This window comes from Alligator mississippiensis, chromosome 11 (assembly GCF_030867095.1).
Source record: "Alligator mississippiensis isolate rAllMis1 chromosome 11, rAllMis1, whole genome shotgun sequence".
NCBI classification, from domain to species: domain Eukaryota; kingdom Metazoa; phylum Chordata; order Crocodylia; family Alligatoridae; genus Alligator; species Alligator mississippiensis.
In genome coordinates, this window is record NC_081834.1 from 53,293,814 (window position 1) to 53,314,306 (window position 20,493).

Consider the following 20,493-nt stretch of genomic DNA (forward strand, 5'->3'; position numbering starts at 1 on the left):
AAGATTTTAAGGACAATTCGAGAAATTAAAGATTCCAACAACAATTCAAGAAATTGCGGTGGTTTGTTCGGCTTTTTTGCCAAAACCCTTGTTGGTCTAATCAAGGATACCCTCCCCGCCAAGAGTCCGGCTCGCCTTGCGCAGGGAGGCGCTTCCAAGCGGGCCCGGCTGCAGCCCGCACCGGAGCGCGGCGCCGCGGGGCACGGATGGGCGGGCGGCAGGGAGGGGACCTTGTCCCGCCCCGCCCCGCCCCGCCCCGGGGAGGAGCGGCTCGCACTGCGCAGGCGGCGGAGCCTGCGCCGAGCTGGCCGCAGCCCGGGGCCTTGCAGCGCGGGGCGAGCAGTCGCATTGCATTGCATTGCATTGCATTGTCCTCCGCCGGCCCCGCGCTGCCCCCGGTCCGCCCAGCCCGGAGCCCGAGCCGCCTCCCCGGGTCGGGCCGGGCTCGGCAGCCCTGAACCGAGCCCAGGTGCCCGACTGCCCAGGCAGGCCCTGCCCGCGGGCCCCGCTCCGCCGCCGATGGACTCGGGCGCGAAGCTGCAGAAGGTGCAGCTGAAATGCAAGAACCTGCACGAGTTCCTGCGGGGGCTGAACCTGGGCACCCTGGACCGGCTCTACAACCACCCCGCCACCTGCCTGGCCGTCTTCCGGTGCGTGCGCGCCCCGAGCCCGGGGCATTCGCGGGTCGTGGGGCCACAGGCCGTGGGGGCCACCCCCCGCTCTAGGCAGGACAGACAGCCGCCGTCAAGCCACCCCAGCGCGGTGATCCGCCCGTCTCCTCTTGAAAACCGCCCGCCTGTGATGGGGAGGATGATGGGCAGCGTGTCTCGCCCTGCGGAGACGCGCAAGAGTATGCGAAGGGGCTGCGGACAAACTTTAAAAGTGGGTTCTCCTTTAAAGGAGGAAAACGTGGAAAACCGTGGCTTTCCCTTGCAGGCTGGCAGAGCCTCCAACTCCCTATGCCCCCCACACTCACCACTAGCCCCCTAGGGTAGCTGGTGCCCTGGGTGTACTGTACCTCGGCGCCCCGCCACTTCCAATACAGGCAGTCCTCGGGCTTACGGCACAGTTGGTTCCTGAAAACAGTCTTTTAAGTCAAAGCGTTGTAACTCGGAACCGCTTTTCCCATAGGAAACAATGTTATAAGTGGGGGATTGGTTCCTGAACCAAGGTCCGACACCCTATTTTCACTAAAAATACCCCAGAATTTTGTACTCCATCAATTATAGATGAGTAATGTAGCTACATTCATGTATTTATATTGTAAATAGCAATCACGTTGATTTGGAAGGACTTCTTTGAGGAGACTTTGCTGGACTTTTTGAAGGGCTCTTGGCTGGAGTCTTCTCAGGAGTCTTGGCTGCAGGTTTTTCTGGAGTCTTGTCTGCTTTCTTTAAGAAAGCATCCAGGGAAGTTTGGACAGATGTTCTCCAGAGAGCTGGGCGACACAGAGACTTGTTCACTGTCACGGTGTCGCATCAGATCAAGCGTTGGAAAGGCAAAACTGAGGTCAGAAAGTTGAAACAGGGTGTCAATTTATAAGCCTTGTAAGTGTGAAATGTTGTAAGTCAAGGACTACTTGTATAAATAGAGGAAAATAAGCAGTCTGGAATGAACTTTTCTGGCTCGGTGGGGAGAGCAGCGCAGAGGCCGGATCCTGCAGCCCCAGCCCCGCGGAGTGGGTCTGCTGGGCAGGAGTGAGGGGCACCGCTGGCCTGGGGGCAGGGGCTGCAGGTCAGGAGTGAGGGGCACTAGCAGGGCTGGAGGCAGGGCTGGTCCAAGGTGAAGCCATAGCCAGCCAGGGTTGTTATTCAGAATGATGTTCCTGTTACTTTGTTCTGCATATAATTTTGGAGCCCTAGATGACCTCCTAGTTCGCCTGATGGTTGGACCGGCCCTGCCCCCATGCTGGAGGCGGGGGGCAATGGGTTGGGAGTGCGGGGCAGTGGCTTGGGTCTGGGCATCTATGTTAAAGAAATGGGCCTGGTACAAAAAAGGTTGAGAACCGCTGGACTAGAGCAGGCGCTCCCACGGTTGACGCCTGCAGGAGCTGTTCCATCAAATGGTGGTATCTGGGATAGTTTGGCCAGTTGGTGTGATCCATCGTGAGGTTTCTTGTGCAAGGCTAGGAGGGAAGGACAGGATTTTTTTCAGGCCAGGTCTTAGATTTGGCTCTTGGGGGCTGATGCGTAACAAGGAAGGGGACCCCCAGTGAAAGAGTGAACCTGAAATCCAGAAGGAAAAAACAACAGTAGGTGAAATTTCCACCACAGAGTCCCCAAGTAGTAGTGCTGGACCCAGTCCTCCACCCGCGATGGTGATATAGCTGCCACAGCCTTCCCCGCTGTGTTATCCCTTACCCAGAACTCATCTTTACTTAGATTCTCCATGCTCTTAAAACATGGCCCTGAGACCTGCGTGCATGCACTACTCCAGCTGAGGCCTAAGCGGTGCTGAGTAGAGTGGTACTATCAACTCCTGTGTCTTGTATATGCTACTCCTATTAATGCAGCCCAAGACTCTGTTGGCCTTTTTTTATAAGTCTGAACAGGAGCGCAAACCCAGTAGCCTGGAATCCCTGGGTTTTCTAGTACTGTTTTTTTCTAGTCAAAAACCCTGGGTCATAGTCGTGGCTGATCACCTAATGATTCAAAAGGTAAAAAAAAACAACAAACCCCAGAAGCTAGTAAGTAGCCTTTGTGAAGGTGGCGAAAAATCATTCTTGGCCACAAGTGACCCGCAGAGCCCTGAGGAAGGGTTTGTTGATCCCATCCCACTACAGGAGGAGCTATCTTTATACCCAACATGGGGATCAACAAATATATGACTCCACATCTTGCACACTCCCTGTGTTTCATACCATCCCTTCCATGTACTTACCAAGGTCAGTCTTAAAGAGGTGCAAGTTCTTCGCTCCCACCATTTTGGAGAGCTGTTCCTAAACATCCTAAACTCTCCCTATGCCTGAACAAGGGTGTTTGTGCCTGACAGTTTGCAAAGAACAATTCTTCCAACTATTTAGTTGGTCCAATAAAGGATATCCCATCACCCAAAGTACCTTGTTTGCCTATGTCCTTAGACCAACACGGCTACAACCAACACCCTCATTCTTAAACTTTGCTCATCTGAAAGTTAGAAATCATCTAATTTGTCATCTAAATGTGTTTGTAACCAGTTTGTAGCCATTTGACTTTGTGACAGTGGGTTTTTGTTTTCAGCCTGTAAAGCACCCTTTCCCAGTATTCACCTTGTGTATATTCCTGCAACCAGAGAAAGGCTACGCATTCACTTCATATGCTTGTCTGAAGTTAAGTTAAACATTGCTCTTGAAGACCTGAGCTAGAGACAACAGTGTGACGTTGAACTCAGACAAATCTAATGTGCTGCACATAGGAAAGAATAACCTAATATGCATACAGAGTAACTAGCTAGGTAGGTGGTGGCATTGATGAGAAGGATCTGGGAGTTTTGGTGAATCATTGGCTCAACACGAGTCAGCAATGCAGTACAGTCACAACAAAAGTAAATTTATTTTTAAACTCCCATCCGTAGAAGTATTAGATGTAAAGTGCAAGAAGTGATGGTACTCTTCTTGGTGCTGGTTAGGTTTCCTCCTGTGTGTTGTGTGCAGTTTTGGGTTTCATGTTTTAAGAAGAATGTGGAGAAGTTAGGGGTTCAGAGGTTGGTAGCAAAAATGATAAGAGGTTTGGAAGGCAAGCCATACAAGGAAAGGTTGAGGAAGTGAGTATGTTTAGCTTGGAGAAAAGGTGATTAAGGGGGGGATGTAGTAGCAAAGGCTGTCGTGGAGGAGTGGCGGTGGCTGCGTGGAGGCCGGAGGAGGGTGGCTGGAGCCGCTGCCTGGGGGCATGGGGCTCCTGGCTCTGACCCCGGGTGGGGTGGGGTGGGGTGGGAAGAGCCGTGGGAATTGCTCCCGCAGTGGGCTCTTCCCAGGGGGCACGTGCCCCTGGATCTGCGCAGGACTAGAACAGGCTGCCGCCCACCCTGAGCACCAGGAAGAACCCAGTGCCGCTGCCGGCCCCCGGCAGCAGGCTGCAGCAAAAGCAGGCTGCCAAGCGCCTGGAAGATCCCAGTGTCGCTGCCAACCTGTACACAGATCTGGGGACACGCACCTCCCAAGGAAGAGCCCAGCGCAGGTCCACAGCCCTCGGGCTGTGCGTAGCAGCAAGAGCCGTGCCCCTGTACCCACTGACAGTTCCCCCCACGTTGCTCCCTGCTGCAGCCCGGGAGCAGCTGATGGGCTGCACCACAGCCCTCCCCCTGCCCCTTTCCTAATCCCAGCCTTACTCCAGTCCCTCCCTCACCGCTGTGGGAATGTATTATTATTTTCCCTGGTTTAAACCAATTTTTTTTGTTTTCTTCCTTTTATCCTGATTTCAACCCGGTTTTTACATTTGGAAGATAAACCCCCCCAAAATCCCGGAATTCTTTTTTTGGGTTTTTTTGTGGTTTTTTTTTAATAATAACCGAAAATGTGGACCACTAAGCATGCTGTTGCAACAATTGATGAATTGGATGCCAGGGGGTGCAGTGCTGGGGCTGTACATCTATCCATGGCTGAAGCACTCTAAATGTAAAGTGTTACAGGTTAGAGCAGCCATTCGGAGAACTTCAAACTTTACATCTGTCTCTGTGCTTTATTTCTCAGGGAGCTGCCGGGATTGGCTAAGAACTATGTGATGCGGATGCTTTTTCTGGAGCAGCCCCTCCCCCAGGCAGCTGTGGCATTTTGGGTAAAGAAGGAATATGTCAAGTAAGTACAGAACTGGTCAGAGGTTAAGATGGCCTGGGTTGGGGGATGGAGGAAACTTTGAACATGGGGCTGTGTGGATGGCCTGGCCAGAGGGACTTTTGAGCTGGTGGTTCGGGAACAAAGCTGATGCTCCATAGCAGGTAGGGGTCCTGTGACCCATTTCTTTGCACCTTCACTCAGACTGTCCCCCTAACCTGGGGCTGGATTGGAGACCCCTAGATAGGTCTCCAGTCCAGCTTTCTATACCATTCCCCTGAATGGCTTTCTGTACCATTTCCCACCCCCTGAGCCAGCCAGTCTCCTCAACTTGAGACCAGATCAGAGCCAGTGCCGCTAGAGGCCCAGGGCCCATATCTCATGCATCAGTCCCCTAATTCAGTGGTTTTTGACCTTTTTTTCATTTGTGGACTCCTAAACAATTTTGAATGGGTATACAGATCCCTTTGGAAATTTCAAATGGAGGTGTGGACCCCTTTGAATTGTAAGTGTGGATATTCACATACTTTTGAATGATCACAATCATCTTTTGCGGACCCCTTCAGCATAGTCTGCAGACCCCTAGGGATCTGCAGACCACAGGCTGAAAACCATTGCCCCAAACCCTTGGCCAGTGCCAGATACTTTGAAGGAAGCAGTACACTTTTCCCTCAGTACGTGTGGTTATCCCGGACACAAAATGCCTCCCTGAGCGGGACCCAGCATCTGTTCTGAAGCATGAAGGTATCTACGGCTATGGATTCACATGCTGCTTTGATCTCACTGTAGGGAGCAGGAGGAGAGCTCAGACGTCTTGTCGGGGTTGCGGCTCTGGCACACTCAGCTGCTCCCAGGGGGCCTCCAGGGGCTTGTCCTGAACCCCATCTTCAAAGAAAACCTGCGCATCGCCTTGCTGGGAGGGTAAGAGGCTGGTGATGGGGAAGGGCTAGTGAATAGCAGGACAGACCCCAAAGCAGCCCCCATACTGAAGGTGGGAGTTCTTAAGTGGGTTAGGGGCTCACCTCCCATTGATTGACTCAATTGACTCACTGGGAGTCGGGCAGCTTAGTCCCCATAAAGAACACAGCCTTCTGCACCACACTGTACCCATTACTTATTACTATTGTGACATCCCTGAGGGGGAGGGCCTTGTTCAACACCATACAGATGGGGTCAGGAGATTGAACCCAGGAGTCCTGACTCCCAATCCCTTGCTCCAATCACTAATTTTTATACTATCTAATCCTATAATGTCATGTTTGACTAGGATGATATAGGTATTATAGTATAGGCAGATAGTATAGCTCATCCAACTTCCGTGCAGGGAGTTGTATTAGATGACACTTCATGTCTCTGCTAACCCTATGATCTTATGACCCCATCCCCTCCCGGAGCTGGGGACAGAACCCAGGAATCCTGGCTTCCCACCTCCTTTTCTGGCCATTTGACTCCATTCCTGTGTCAGCTGCCTTTGCTGGCAGCATTTAAAAGGGCAGATTGCTATTTACTTACTTCACATTGATTTTGCTAATTCATTGCAGTGTGTATTGCTCCATTTCATGTTTCAGTCTTTGTTCCTAGGGGTAAAGCCTGGTCTGATGATACCAGTCAGCTCGGGCCAGACAAGCACGCACGGGATGTCCCATCACTGGATAAATATGCGGAGGAGAGGTGGGAGGTGAGTGCTGGGGAAATCCTCTCCTGCTCTGACCTATAAACTCTACTTCCCTCTTCTACCTCCACTCCAGCAAGCTAGCCAAGTTGCTGGTAGGTCCAACTCACAGACTCCTTAAGAGAGCTCCTTAAACACTTCCTCAACAACTTTCAACCTAGAGCATTCCATACTGAAGGTCACGTATCCCTTTACCGGTCTAGTGAAATGCATCAGGGTGTTGCATTGACTTTAGAGGAAGGACTGGGTATCGGGGTATAGTACACATACCAGATTGCTAGCTACTAAATGACTGCTTTTTAGAACAGTGGGTCCTAGAACCCAGAGGAGAAGAAACAACTCTAGGTTTTAGTCCCGGGTAATACACAGGCTCTGGTTCAAGTGTTATCTGTAGAAACATGGAATTGGAAGGAAGCTCAGGGGTCACCTAGTATAACTTCTGGGACAAATGCAGCTTGCGCTGCTCTAAACTATCCCGAACAAATGCCTCTTCTTGAACACCTCCAGTGAAAGCTGTTCTCCAACTTCCCTGGCAGGTTCCACTGCCCTACAGTTCAGGCAGTGAAGAGGTTTGTTTCTAATATGTAATCTTAAGTCTGCTTTGCTGCAAGTTAAACCCATTGCCTTGTGTCCTGCCATCTGGGGCAAAGCAGAACAGTTCAACTCCCCCTTTTTTATGGCAAGCTTTAAAATATTTGAAAATAGCTATTATTTTCCCCCACAATCTCCTTTTATCCAAGCTGAACATATCTTGTTCTCTCAACATTTCTTTCTACAGCTACCTTCCAACCCGTTATTACCTTTGTTTCCTGCCCCTGAATCCTCTCCAGTTTCTTCACAGAAAATCTGTTGTAGATCAGCCACTCCATAATAGTGACCATAGTATCATCAAATTCAGCCTTCTTGCAGAGGGTTATCAGCTAAAAAGATCTGTCACAGGAACATTTTGACTGTAAAAAAAGAAAACTACACCAAAGAGAAGAAGACAGAAAGAAGTTAAAAGGTGCAGCCAAAAGGATAAAATGTGTAGAGCCGTGGTTTTCAAACTTCCTCAAGTCACAGATCCCTCTCATATCACTTTTGCCATAGGACCCTTGCCCCTGTGCTAAAGACTGATGTGAAGCCAGGCAACCTGGCCCGCTGTGCCATTACCCCCAGTTTCTTTGCAGTCCCCTGGTGACCAGGCTTCTATGGAACATAGTTTGAAAACCACTGGCCTAGAGGCAGCCTGGAGACCATTTAAAACCACTATACTAGAGGCTCTGATCAAAATACCACAAAAAAGACACCCAAAGGTCCCTCAAAAACCAGCAGCAGCACATGCAGATGTATCTTCCTCTGAGTGATTTTCCGTTGCTGATTTGACATACATCTCTCTTCTGCTGCCGCTGTTCCAGGTGATCCTGCATTTCATGGTGGGTTCTCCAAGCGCTGCTGTCAGCCAGGATCTAGCTCAGCTCCTCATCCAAGCTGGGCTGATGAAGAGGTGTGTGCATATATGAGGTCTTTGAAACTGGCACCCTGAGGGACAGTTTGGCACAGGTCAGAGGCAGTGGCTGTCTTGGGGGTGGGGGTGCATATAGATATAGAACATAGGTCCTTTCCCATCAAAGAAGCAGCAGCTTGGCCCAGGAGGGTGGGAAATGGTTTATAAGGTCATTTCCCAGCATGGGACATTGTCTCTCATCCTGCCCTGGCTTAGCGTGACTGCTTGGCTTGGACTGATGATGGATGGGACATGGGGTGAGGCGTCTTTCTGCCTATGAGGTCAAGGGTTGACTGTGGAGACTGCATTCCCTGCTGTCCTCTTGTGGATGGCTGTAGATACTCAGGTCACCAGGTAGGGTATTTCCGTGCGTAGAGATGGGAGTTGGCTGGTGGAGTCCTGATCACTGTGCTTCCTGTCTCCTCAGCACTGAACCTGGGGAGCCCCCCTGCATTACCTCTGCTGGTTTCCAGTTCCTGCTGCTGGACACCTCTTCCCAGCTTTGGTACTTCATGCTGCAGTATCTGCAGACAGCTGAGGTGAGACCCCTTTTACCTCCATGTGTGCTTGCCTTCTACCCCCCCAACCCATCTTCCCAGCCACTGCCTCTTTTATCTACCTCCCCCGAACTATGTTAACCCCTCTCCCTTTCTCTTGCAGACTCGTGGCATGGATCTGGTAGAAATCCTGTCCTTCCTCTTCCAGCTGAGCTTCTCCACCCTTGGCAAGGTAAGACCCCCCACCCCTGTTCTAACAGCTAGACTGATTTCTCTCCTACAGCTGAGACGAGGACTTCAGGTCCTGGAACACTAGACCTCATTGAGAGCCAGGGGTAGAACACCAAAATCCTACTCTCAGCCCACTTTGATTGATTGGGTGCTATCATTAAGTTTTAACTTGATTTGGAGAGTGTACAGGGCAAGAAAAGGAAGTTACTTACAGATAACTGAAGTTTTTTGAGATGTTATCCTCACACACATGTTTATATATGGGTGGGCTCAGCCCCTGAGCTGTTTCCCAGAGACTTTTTTTAAAACTTAGCAGTGCCAATTAAGTACCCTCCCCCACCCCATCTTTCCACACTGATTACATCCTGTTCACTTCATTACCTTTCAATGACAATGGTCTTCCTGGTGGGGATCATTTTTGCCAGGCGCATTAGTGAGATCCAAACCCTGACGGCAGATTCAACATATACAGCCTTCTCTCCGGACAGGGTGGTCCCACAGATTCGCTTTCAATTCCTGCCAAGGGCTCATCTAGCAGAATTCCCTGCCAGTTTTTCCCAAAGCTGCAAACTTCCTGTTGCAAGTTACCCTGCCACACCCTGGATATGAAGAGAGCTTGGTTACTACTTACATAAGACCCAGCCATTTAGAAGGTCTCCATGTCTTTTGGGCTATAGGTGAGAGGCCCAAGGAGTCCCCTACTTCTGCCCAAAGGCTCTCATCTGGATTCCCAGTCCTATTGACTTTGTTATGAATTAATCAAGGTGAATCTTTCCTCCATGGTTTGAGTGGTCTACGCCAGGATGCAGGCTCTCTCTGCTATCTCCTTCTGTGAGGTCTCCATGACAGATATCTACAGGGCAGTAATGAGCTATATGCAACTGTTGAGGCCTCCAGAAGTGACACCACCTTCGGAGTAGCCATTTTTTTCCTGAGAAACATTTGGGAACATATGTAGGTGGATAGCTACTGCAAGGGGAAGAGGCCAGAAACTAGGGTCTTTTGAGATGGTTTGTCCAGAAACCCACACATTCAAGCAGCATGTGGCCTGCAGCATGTGGCCTCAGCCAACTCCCTGGCAAGCTCCTGGTGAAACTCTTGACTTTGGGTTGGAGGTCTGTAGTAGACTCCCACCGTTGTGTCACCTGTGCTGTGTTCCCCACGGATTTTAACCCAGAGGGTCTCAAGTCGTCCACCCTGGTCGCCAATGTCAGCTTGCAGGAACACATAGCTCTCCTTGACATAGAGAGCTACACCCCCGCCCCTTTTGTCTACTCGATCTCTCCTATACAGGGTATAGCTGGTTATACCCATGGTCCAGTCATAGGTGGAGTCCCACCAGGTCGCCGTCATCCCTATGACACAATTTTTTGCGCTAAGCAGGAGGACAAGTTCCTCCTGTTTATTCCCCAAGCTCCTGGCATTTGTGTACAGGCACGCAAGCATCCCCTTGGGGGCCCTTGCCTTGCCTACCGGTTGTTCCAGGGCTAGGACATGAGCTTACAGGGACTTTGATTGGATGTTACTTAGGTCTGGTTTCCAAGGAGACTGTGCATCTAATTTCACTTCTCCTGTCCCCAGGATTACTCAGTGGAAGGGATGAGTGACTCTTTGCTGACGTTTCTACAACACCTTCGGGAATTTGGTCTAGTGTTCCAGAGGAAGGTAGGACGGCAAGGTGTAAGGAGCATTGATTTGAAGGGCTGGGGAGGCTGTGGGTCAAGGTTGAAGGACATCAGCATTGCTGGGGGGAGCTGGGATAGGCTTTCTAACCTGGCCCATCTCTCCTGCAGAGGAAATCTCGGCGCTATTACCCTACCCGTTTAGCCATTAACCTGTCATCCGGTATCTCTGGGACCACTGTGGACACCCACAATCAAGGCTTCATCATCGTGGAGACCAATTACAGGATCTATGCCTACACAGGTGAGAGGTGTTTGCTTGTCTCAGACTCGTAATCCAGGTGCCTTATGCTGCCTCCTAGGGGTGTCACTGGGGTAATGAGCAGCATCTAACTGCTTGACCCCCACTCTTCTCAAAATTGAGAACAGAATTCAGGAGTCCTGACTCTGTCACCACCCTGCTCTAACCCACAAGACCCCATGCCTCCTTACACCTGGTGATAAAACCCATGAGTCTTGATTCCCACTGTTCCTGCCTCCCAGAGCTGGGGGGAGAACCCCGGGGTCCTAAATGACTTGACCTGTAAATAATAGAATAAGAGATTAATTACTTTGTAGGTGGGGAAGGGGTTCTGAGAACTGGCCACAACCGAGAGGAAAAAGGTTTGCCATGACCAATTCTTGTCCCCTATGGAAGTGACCTATGTCCCTCTTCCCCTTCCAGATTCGGAGCTTCAGATCGCACTCATTGCGCTGTTCTCTGAGATGCTGTACCGCTTCCCCAACCTGGTGGTGGCACAAGTGACTCGTGACAGTGTCCAGCAAGCCATCGCCAATGGCATAACAGCCGACCAGGTAAGACCAGGGTGATGGGTCCATGAGATCATAGAGCAACACCCTGAGGTCTCAGCCCTAAGGCAATATTGTCCCCTCCACTCTATTCCCACTAGTGCAAGTCAGATGAAAAAAAGGCAGATGCAGTCCCAGGATGTCAGGCAAGGCATTTCCAGCAAAGCTTGGGAAGCAGTAAGGGCCTGTTAAGACCTCACCTAAGACAGTATGGTCAGTTCTAGTCACCTCTGTTCATGACCAATAAACTCAAAACAGGAGCAGGTGGAGAGAAGAGCTGTTAGAATGAATCTGTTCTTTGAGAGGAGACTGAAAGACTCTGGCCTGTTCAGGGGTGACCAAACTTCCCATCCCTTCAGACTTAAGTTAGAAGGCTGACAGAGCCAAGAGCCATTGAGAATGCAAAGCTTCAGAGATGTATATGCCCAGTGTTGGTGATCTGCACACAGTTTGTGGTGCAAATACAATTTTGTCATTAGATGACTTCTCAGAGCAAATAAGCAAGAACTGAAGAAAACCAAAAATAGAAAATAAGGCCCTCACTCCACATTAAATTTATACTGACATAAACGTTAATCACAATTTAAGGTGCCATCAAATGGCAAAACCAGCCATAAAAATGTTCTTCGTATGTGTATAGGCAGACACGGTTGTTTGGATAAATGTAATATCTTTTATTAGACCAACTATATAGTTGGAAGAATTGCTCTTTACAAGCTTTTGTGCAGAAACACCTGTCTCCAAGTATAGGGAGAGTCTGCTGGTGTTTGTGTGCTCTCCTGGGTGGAATAAAAGCTTAAGCCAATATGCAAAACGCAGGTCTCTGAAAATGCAGATGCGTGGCAGGGAAGGCCAGAGAGGATGGGAGACAATAGGTGTGAGACAGGTAGGTGAGGAGGGTGGGAAGCAAGAAGGGAAATGTTGACTAGTGATAAAATGTAGCTGGTAAAATGTAGAAAGATGACCTGGGGTTATTGGTTGGCAGGCAGGTGTATAATGTGCCATGAATCCAATGTCTATATTTAGTCCATGATTTTTTGTACCCAGTAGATTTTATGAAGTGAAGTTCATAGGCTCATCTACGAAAGGTGTTTTGCAAGTTGTCTTTGAGGATTAGAACTGAGAGATTGTAGAGAGAGCGGTTGTCTTGTGAGAAATGTGCTCCCACCGGTAATTAGGTATTCTTGTTTTTGATAGATTTTCGGCGTGCGTTCGTTCTGATGTGCAATTGTTGTTTGGTTTCTCCTGCGTAGTTTCCATCAGGGCATTCGGTGCACTGGATGAGACGTAGTACATTTTTAGAAGTGCAGGTGTAAGATCCAGGAATGGTAATGGTTCTGTTCTGGGATGTAGTTAATATGGGACCGGTGGAGATGTGTTGGCGGGTTTTACATATCTTGTCCTGGCATGGTCTGGATCCATTTGGTATGCTTTGGGCCATAGGAAGTTTGCTTCTGGTGATGAGGTTGGCAAGATTCAGTGCTTGGTTAAATGCTAGGATGGGTGGCTCTGGGAAGACCTTTAAGAATTGGGTCTTCTCCTAGTCTGGGTTGCAGTTATTTGAGGATTTTCCGTATATGTTCCAGGGAGGGACGATAACTAATGGTGTACAATTCACGGGGATTTTCTTTTTGTATTGCAGCAATTCTTCATGTGGTATCCGAGTGGCTCTTTCAAAAGTGCCGTTTTTCTCTCTAGAGGAGTGTCCTTGTTTGAGTAAAAGCCCTTTTGAGATTTTCGAGGTGATGATCATGGGTGCTCTTATTGCAAATTTAGTGGTACCGGAGGGCTTGGCTGTATATCACAGCTCTCTTGGTGTGTTTAGGGTGATTGCTGGTTCTGTGTAGATATGTATGTTGGTCTGTGGGTTTCTTGTTTGTGGTGGTTTGTATTTCATCTTTCTGGATATTGATCATGGTATCTAAAAAGGAAATGCTGGTGCCAGAGTATTCAAGAGCGAGTCTAATGGAGGGGTGGTGATGATTGAACTTGTGATGGAAATCAATCAGAGATTTCAGGTTTTCAGTCCAAATGATGATGACGTCATCTGTATATCTTAGGTATAGCATGGGCTTGATGGTGCCGTTCTTGAGGAATTCTTCTTCTACACACACACACACACACACACACACACTCTCTAAATATGCATATAATGTTGTAGACCATTAAAATGGCAAACCATCCAAAAAAATGTTCTCCATGTGTATGTGCGCACGCGCGCGCACACACACACACACACACAGAGCATTTTTATGGATAGTTTGTATGGCACCTTAAATTGACCATGTGCCGCATCCCAACTGAGGATGACAATTGAATGATTGTTAGCTTAGGCACCAGGGCCAACCATCAATTAATTGTTGACCCCAGCCCCAGACTACACTGGGTGCATTTCAAGGTTGCCGTGCATATTTGGAAGAAAATGCAATTTTGGGGTCAGAGATCAGCCCCCTTGGTGCTTTTAAATGAACATGTGCCAGGGACCTAAGAAAAAGAGAGAAGAAAACAATATTTTTGCTTACCTATTCCCCTGTCTTCAGGAGCCACATCTAAACAGCTTGGGAGCCAAGTGCAGCTCATGAGCCACAGTGTCGTTCCACCCCCTCCAAGTCTAGTATAAAAGAGGCATATTGCTGTCCTTAAATTTGTCAGGGATCTAATGTCAGGGAGGGGGAAGAGTCTCTGGCACCAAGGGGAACAAATAGGAACAACTTGATGGTAACTATATGTAGGCTGATAGTTAAAGGTTCCTAGCCTTTGGAGCAATGGTGGGGTCTGGGCTGGCCTCTTTATGGAAGAGTAGGGACAAAAGTCAAATTCCTTTAAAGACGGAGCTGGATCCGTTTCTGAAGGGAATTCTCTGATGCTGCCTGTGACAGCAGGGGCCTGGACTCTGACTCAGGGGGCTGGTCCCTGCCCTGTGCCCCTGCAAGATGGGAGATGCTCTGTTCCCAAGCAGTGGAGCTCCTCTCTCCACCCAGCCACTGGGAGCCAGCACTTCTGGGTTCTCTGGGAAGAGTTATGATCCTTCCCTCCTCCTTGCCCCGCTTGGAGAATTAGGCCTATCAGGTGCTGCTGGGTAGGTAATTTTTGTGTGCATCTTCCCCTCCCAGTTCCCTTGCCTGTCATATGGCCAGACTCTCCAGCCGTTCGGTCTTTCACAGGTGTTCACCTTACAGTGTTGTTAAATTTATGACTGCCAAGGATTTCCACACTACCACTCACCTGCTCCATCTGCTGTCCTGCAGCAGCACAAGGGCTTGAAGTTGGGGCTGCCCAGTATTCCTCCTCTCCCTGCTTTTTGGTGGGAGTAGCCTAGTCTTTGGGTTTGTCTGTATAGAGTCCTCAGGGCTTAGGAATGAGGCTCAGTCCCCCAAGCCAAATTTTTAAGCGAGGTGTTAAAAAAAACAAACAAGAGAGGCAAGGATTTTTTTTTCTGAGGATTTCATTGGACTAAACACTATAGTTGAGATTGCTGCTGGACAAGGTTTTTTGGGCATCAGGTACCCTTCCTGACCTCTTATACATTTCCCACTCTACTGAAAAATATATGCAGATTCTCAGAGTTGCTCAAAAAATCAGCTTTTCTGGGGAAAGATGCCTCTGAAAAATCACTGCCTTTCCATATGCTGTTTTGGTTGCTGAAGATGAGCTCCTGGAGTGTTTCTTTATTAAGAAGCATATAATGTCATAGATTTCATAGACATTAGGGCTGGAAGGGACCTCGGGAGATCAAGTCCAGCCCCCTGCCCAAGGGGCAGGAAGTCAGCTAGGGTCAAAGGATCCCAGCAACATAAGTGTCCAGGAAATGTCTTCTTTCCTGTGTGTTGATTTAAGAAATATTATTTTATGACTTCTTAATTGAGGGAAAAATAAGCATAAGTTTATAAATTTAAACCAAGCTTTTGAGAGTCATGTCCAGCCTGGATTGGGACAAGGACTGTGATGACACAGGCTGTAGGGAGAGGGGGAGGCTCCTTCGCACTGAGCCATTGTTTTATAGGGAAATGGGACCCTGGGTCCGTTTGCATGCTTAAATATGTACAAACATCTCTGTTTCTGCAGTGTAAATGGTCTACCAACCCCCCCAGCGCGCGCGTGCGCGCACACACACACACACACACACACACTTTTCAGAAGGAAAAAAATCCTTGCAAATTTTAGATGCATTCTCTACTGATTTCCAGTGTCCTTGGTTATAACCCCAGCCCTGGGATAAGACCCAGGCCATGGATGGCTGCTAATGGACGCCAGCCACTAACACTGTCCCCACTGCCCTCAGATCATCCACTTCTTGAGGACCAGAGCTCACCCCGTGATGCTGAAACAGGTGAGGGAGGAGGACCTAGGCCTCCTCAGCTTCAGTGACTGCTCTGACAGGGGCGTGGGGTTTCTACAAGGCCAAAGCCTTTTTGATTGTTGACAGGGAAAAGGCAAATACAGGGGTGGCGTGGGGAGGCATTGGGAAAATGGGGCAATTGAGGATCGTGGGTGGTGAGGGGAGAGGAACGGTACCTCCTTGTGGTGACACCTACTAGCCATTCTGACTGCAGTCAAGAGGGGTGGGGATCAGAGAGGGGGGCCATACAGTTTCCTAGTTGCCCAAGGTGTAGGCCATGATCGGGGTGCACAGTGATCCAGTGTAAGGAGGGTGGGGCAGAGGCTGGCATGTGCTAAGGAGTGACTCCCCATCCAACTGGCCCTGCAGATCCCGGTGCTGCCCCCGACCATCACAGATCAAATCCGCCTCTGGGAGCTGGAGCGTGACCGGCTGCGCTTCTCCGAGGGTGAGTGTCTGAGGGAAGGAGAGGGGTCCCAGAGTCGGCAGGGGGAGGGGAGGGAGTTGTGATGGGCTCTGGTATGTGATTTTTTTTCTTCCTCCACTCAGTCCCTTCCATGTACACATTCACTCTCCCTCCTCCCCCAGTCCCTGTCCTGTTCTACCCACAGCTTTGTGGGCACAGTGGCAGCACAGTTTAAGGCATCGCACTATGGATTCAGAGGTGTGAGTGTAAGCCTTGCTCCAGACTTGTGCCAAGGATTGTCCCCTGTCAACGCAGCTGTACAAAGGCACCTGGTCATTCAGACTGCGGTGTCAAAGGCTGATTCCTTCATTCCCATTTGCGATGTTGCCTACAGAAAACGTCTTGCCTTTCCTCGTGGTAGCTCAGTGGGCTGCTAGGCTTGGGGTGGGAGAAGAGGCAGGCTTCTCTGCTCAGTTCTGCCACACACTCATTTTCCTCCCTTGAACTCATCTGATTTGCTCTCCCCATCGCTAATCTTTCTCTTCTTACCATCCTGTTCCTTTCAGGTGTCCTGTACAACCAGTTCCTGTCCCAGGTGGACTTTGAGCTACTGAGGAACCACGCACGGGACCTAGGCGTCCTGGTCTTTGAAAACCCTGCCAAGCGCCTCATGGTGGTGACGCCTGCTGGACACTCTGATGTCAAGCGCTTCTGGAAAAGGCAGAAGCACAGCACATGAGGACAGTGGCCAAAGGAGGCAGACCCTCCCTGTCTCCTTGTCAGTGCTGCCATTGCCCTTCATCCTGCGACTGATGGTACACTAACCCTGGCTCCATGCTGCTCTCAAGACCTGCCACCAAAAAGTAAGTCCCACCCACCTGCTCCTGCTCTCCGTGCTCCAGACCAGGAATTGAGGGTGTGAGGATGCTTCAGGGCACCCCTTCTCTGCTGTCAAATGTGCCAGAACTGACAATCTAGAGAATGGTGATGGAGATGACTTGCCATCTCACTTCCAGATGTGGAGTATGCAGAGCCAGGGCAGGTGAGCAGGGTTTAGTTTTCAGTAGCAGTCTTGAGAGTGCTGCAGAGGCAGTGTGGACGTGCCCTCAGATGTGACTGGGGGAAGGGGATCCATGTCCAGTGGTTCTCCAGCAGGAAGTAAATTACACTCTGGAGCTGCCAGTCCCTCCCTCCCATCAGAGAAATTGGGGGTGCAAACTGCTTTTCCCTCCTTGGCTTAGATATTTTGGAGCTGCGATCACCAACCACACTGGAAGCCTGAGAGGTTGGAGGCATCTTCTAATACATGGGTTAAGATCACACTGAAAGCAGGTAGCACTGGGGGGAGGGTGGGTCTGCATTGATCTGAAATCCAGAATGGGATGTAGGATCTTCCCCCTTCTGGATCTGATTTGCCTAGCAGAAAACTGTTCTCCATTGGTGGGTGCGTGGCAGTGATGATGCAGCTGAAACCACCCTCCAGTGGGAACAGAACAACTTGGGCCTCTGAATGTTGGCCTTGGGGTGGCAAAGGAATGAACTGGGCTGCAGAGACTAAGTGGTTCGTTCTGTCTTCTAGAGCTCACACAGTTATTAGTAACAGTGATTGCTTGCATTCATCACATGCTTCTGACCTCTGAATATAGATTGATCCCTTAAAGTTCCATTTGTAAAGGGTGGCTTGGTAGTCACTAGAGAATTACAACCTTGTAAGTTGATGCTTGTGGGTAGATGTCTACCCAGTAGCCGTGTAGTTCTCTGCAGATATAAGATACTACATGTGGGTTCTGCTTACAGGTTCAGGGCTAAAGGGTTCAGCCTGGAGGCTTGCAAGGGAGGCAGAGTTAAAGTTGTGAAAAGCCAAAAGGACTTTCTTATGATCCGGCCATTTTTGAGCTAGGGCGACACAAAACTTTCGTGCATGTTTGATGTTTCGTGTACATCCCATGACAAAGGGTGTAAGGGGGAGTCTTGTAATTTCCCATGGTGGTCGTGGCAGCCAATGGCTAAACATAGATGACATTTTAAAGTAAAAAATAATCCTGAAGAAGAAATGTCCTTCCCTTGCAGTCCTCTCTTTGGGTCTGTTGCTAAGCTCAGCCATTCCCAAGCGTTATAACCCCAGGTGGTAGCTTCAGTTCCAAGTGGGCTCATGAGCCTGATAGAGCTGCTAGATCCCCCCAAGTTGGTAGTTTTCCTGTCTGCCTGCAGTTAATAGCAGGTAGGGACTTCCCTTGCCTGCTCCCCCACAGAGAAGCTGCCCTCTCTGTGCCTGCTCTTGCCCTGGTGCAAGTGACAACTAAACCAAGACATCTTAGCCCTGTTGCATGCAGGGAGAAGGTGCCATGTGGTGGGGTAAGAGCAGGCACAAGGTCAGTTGCCGTAGTGTAGAAGCAACATCGCATTCCCCACCTCCTGGCAGCTGAAGAGCAGGGCTTGTGAGCATGGGACTAAATGAAGTTGTCCTCACTCATCATGGGTTTGCACTGGAAAATGTCTAGGAATGGTTGCTGGGACGTGGCGGGGTTGTTTCATGCTGGTCAGAAGTTTCCATTTAAACTGTTTACAATTTTTTTGATAGGAGAAATCATATTTGATTAAATGAAATGTTTGCTTTCTACTGAAATTGCCAAGTTTGTCTTTCCTTATCAAAGAAAACCAGGTGCCCCAAACCTGAATTACAGCTGTGTGTTGTTTTGAAATGCTACTGTGGGTAAAAGGAAGACAAGAAGGGAAATAAAGAAAATAACCAGTTAAAGCACGTGGAAGTTTTTCTGTGACATTGCCAGACCAGTGACACAGCCTCCTCCTGCTTATAGAAGGGTTTTCTGGCTCCCTGGCTGCGTGAAACTGCAAAACACTCCTCATGTAAATGCAGTTGTGTTAGTTTAAAAATGCTGATAATAGGTTTTTTTGGCAAAAAAAAAAATATATAACTTCACCTTCAACACTGCCAAGTGCCAAATTCTGGTTCACTTGGCAGTTCAAAGCACATTAAAAAACCTGTTACACAGTTTGCACCGCACACCCATCTCTTTACCTGTACCCTATGTCCCCTCTAAGGCAGGGGTGAACAAAATACGTCCCACAGGCCGGATGTGGCCCACCAGGCCATTCTATCCGGCCCGCGGGCCCCCTAAAAAAAGTTAGAAAATTAATATTTATCTGCCCCAGGGCTGCCTATCGTGCGGCCCTCAATGGCTTGCCAAAAGTCAGTAAGCGGCCCTCCACCCTAAATAATTGCCTGCCCCTGCTCTAAGGTGTAGTGATCCATCAGCGCGCTGCTTTGGTCCGTTCCCGAAATGGTCCCACCTCCCCCTTTCGGCACGTGCCACTTTGGTGCACCCCACAGTATAACACAGAAGCCTACAAGTTTCTTTTTTTTTTTTTCTTTCAAATTATATCTGAAATACTTTGTAAAATATCTTGGTGTAGCAGAGGCGGGCAATTATTTTGGGCAGAGGGCCACTTGCTAAGCTTTGGCAAGTCATCGAGGGCCGCATGACAGGCAGCCAGGGGCAGATAAATATTAATTTTCTAAATTTTTTATGGACTCCACCGGCCGGATAGAATGGCCTGGTGGATGGCACCTGGCCCCCAGGCCACATTTTGCCCACCCACCATTTAGTGTGTCAAGATAGGTGCAGAGTGCCACCTAGCTTCCAAATGTGGAAATGTTTAAAAAAAAGTGTTAGATATTATTTCCATGAAAATGGTTGAGCTAAAGCTACATTTATTTTTAAAAAGAGTTCAGGGAGGCAAAGGAGGATATATAGACAAACCTCAAGAGAGCTGAAAATATTGCCATGTTTCAAAAAGCATTAAAAAGCCATATGAAAAAATCAGTTTAGAAAATGTAATTTTCCATCAGAAAGACTTAAAGGAGAATTTAAGAAGCAATTTACTATGCGAAGCTTGCCCGAAAGGACTGGGGAGCGGAGCAGTTCCATGGAGCTCGCGCTCTGCCTCTTCCCCAGCCCCCGCCTGGCCTCAGGGAGGAGCTGCTGCCTGCCCCGCGCTGCTCTCCCTCCCCATGGAGATGCCAGCCCAGTGAGGAGCAGAGCAGAGTGGCCCCCGCGCAGCCAAGGTAAGTGTCCCACGCTGGCCCTGGTGCCTCTGTCCCAAGCCACACTCCGGGGGCAGCACCCAAAGTTTCCAGGAAGCTGCAGCTAGCTCCTCTCTGGGCAGGTGTGAAGCATTAAAGTTACTGTGTGGCAAGATTTTTTTATTGCGCATGGTTGGAGAGGAGCTGGAACCTCCGACAGAAGGAACTTTGCTTGTACCCCGACCCGCTGCCCTCCTCAGAGGGTCTACTTCTGAAAAAGGCTATACCAGACCCCTCTCCACCAGATGAAGTCTGCTATTTCTTTCCCGTTGTCCTCTTCTGTCTTCCTATAGTACCAGTGCATTCCACTCGGCCACATTTTAATACCGTCCTTCACCATGGATGACTGGTGCCTCCTGATCCTGGGGGGGGCACCGGCCGGCGATTGCCAACTGGGGGGGATCCCCCAGTGGCCAATCACTGCTGGCAGAACTGCTGGCAGTGCTTCTCTTGCTCCCCCACGTTCTCGGGGGGGGCAACAGCTATCACCTCCCATTCCCCGGCTGGCAGTGGGCAATCTAAGGGGGGCACATGCCCCG

At 49.6% G+C, this 20,493-nt stretch overlaps 1 protein-coding gene across 1 annotated transcript; it reads left to right on the top strand.

Moving 5' to 3' along the window:
- Positions 1 to 282: 282 nt before the first annotated feature.
- GTF2H4 (general transcription factor IIH subunit 4) lies at positions 283 to 18,607 on the top strand. Its single transcript, XM_059715073.1, has 13 exons — positions 283 to 650; positions 4,667 to 4,771; positions 5,537 to 5,668; positions 6,329 to 6,425; positions 7,817 to 7,905; positions 8,333 to 8,444; positions 8,566 to 8,634; positions 10,215 to 10,298; positions 10,427 to 10,559; positions 10,980 to 11,110; positions 15,387 to 15,434; positions 15,813 to 15,891; positions 16,416 to 18,607. The coding sequence occupies exons 1-13, from the start codon at positions 520 to 522 to the stop codon at positions 16,586 to 16,588; spliced, it is 1,383 nt and encodes a 460-aa protein (XP_059571056.1). The 5' UTR covers positions 283 to 519; the 3' UTR covers positions 16,589 to 18,607.
- Positions 18,608 to 20,493: the final 1,886 nt, after the last annotated feature.

Coding starts and splice junctions, on each gene's coding strand:
- GTF2H4 (XM_059715073.1), top strand. CDS start 520: ATGGACTCGGGCGCGAAGCTGCAGAAGGTGCAGCTGAAATGCAAGAAC. Junction 8,445..8,565: donor AGTATCTGCAGACAGCTGAG/GTGAGACCCCTT, acceptor TTTCTCTTGCAG/ACTCGTGGCATGGATCTGGT. Junction 8,635..10,214: donor GCTTCTCCACCCTTGGCAAG/GTAAGACCCCCC, acceptor TCCTGTCCCCAG/GATTACTCAGTGGAAGGGAT.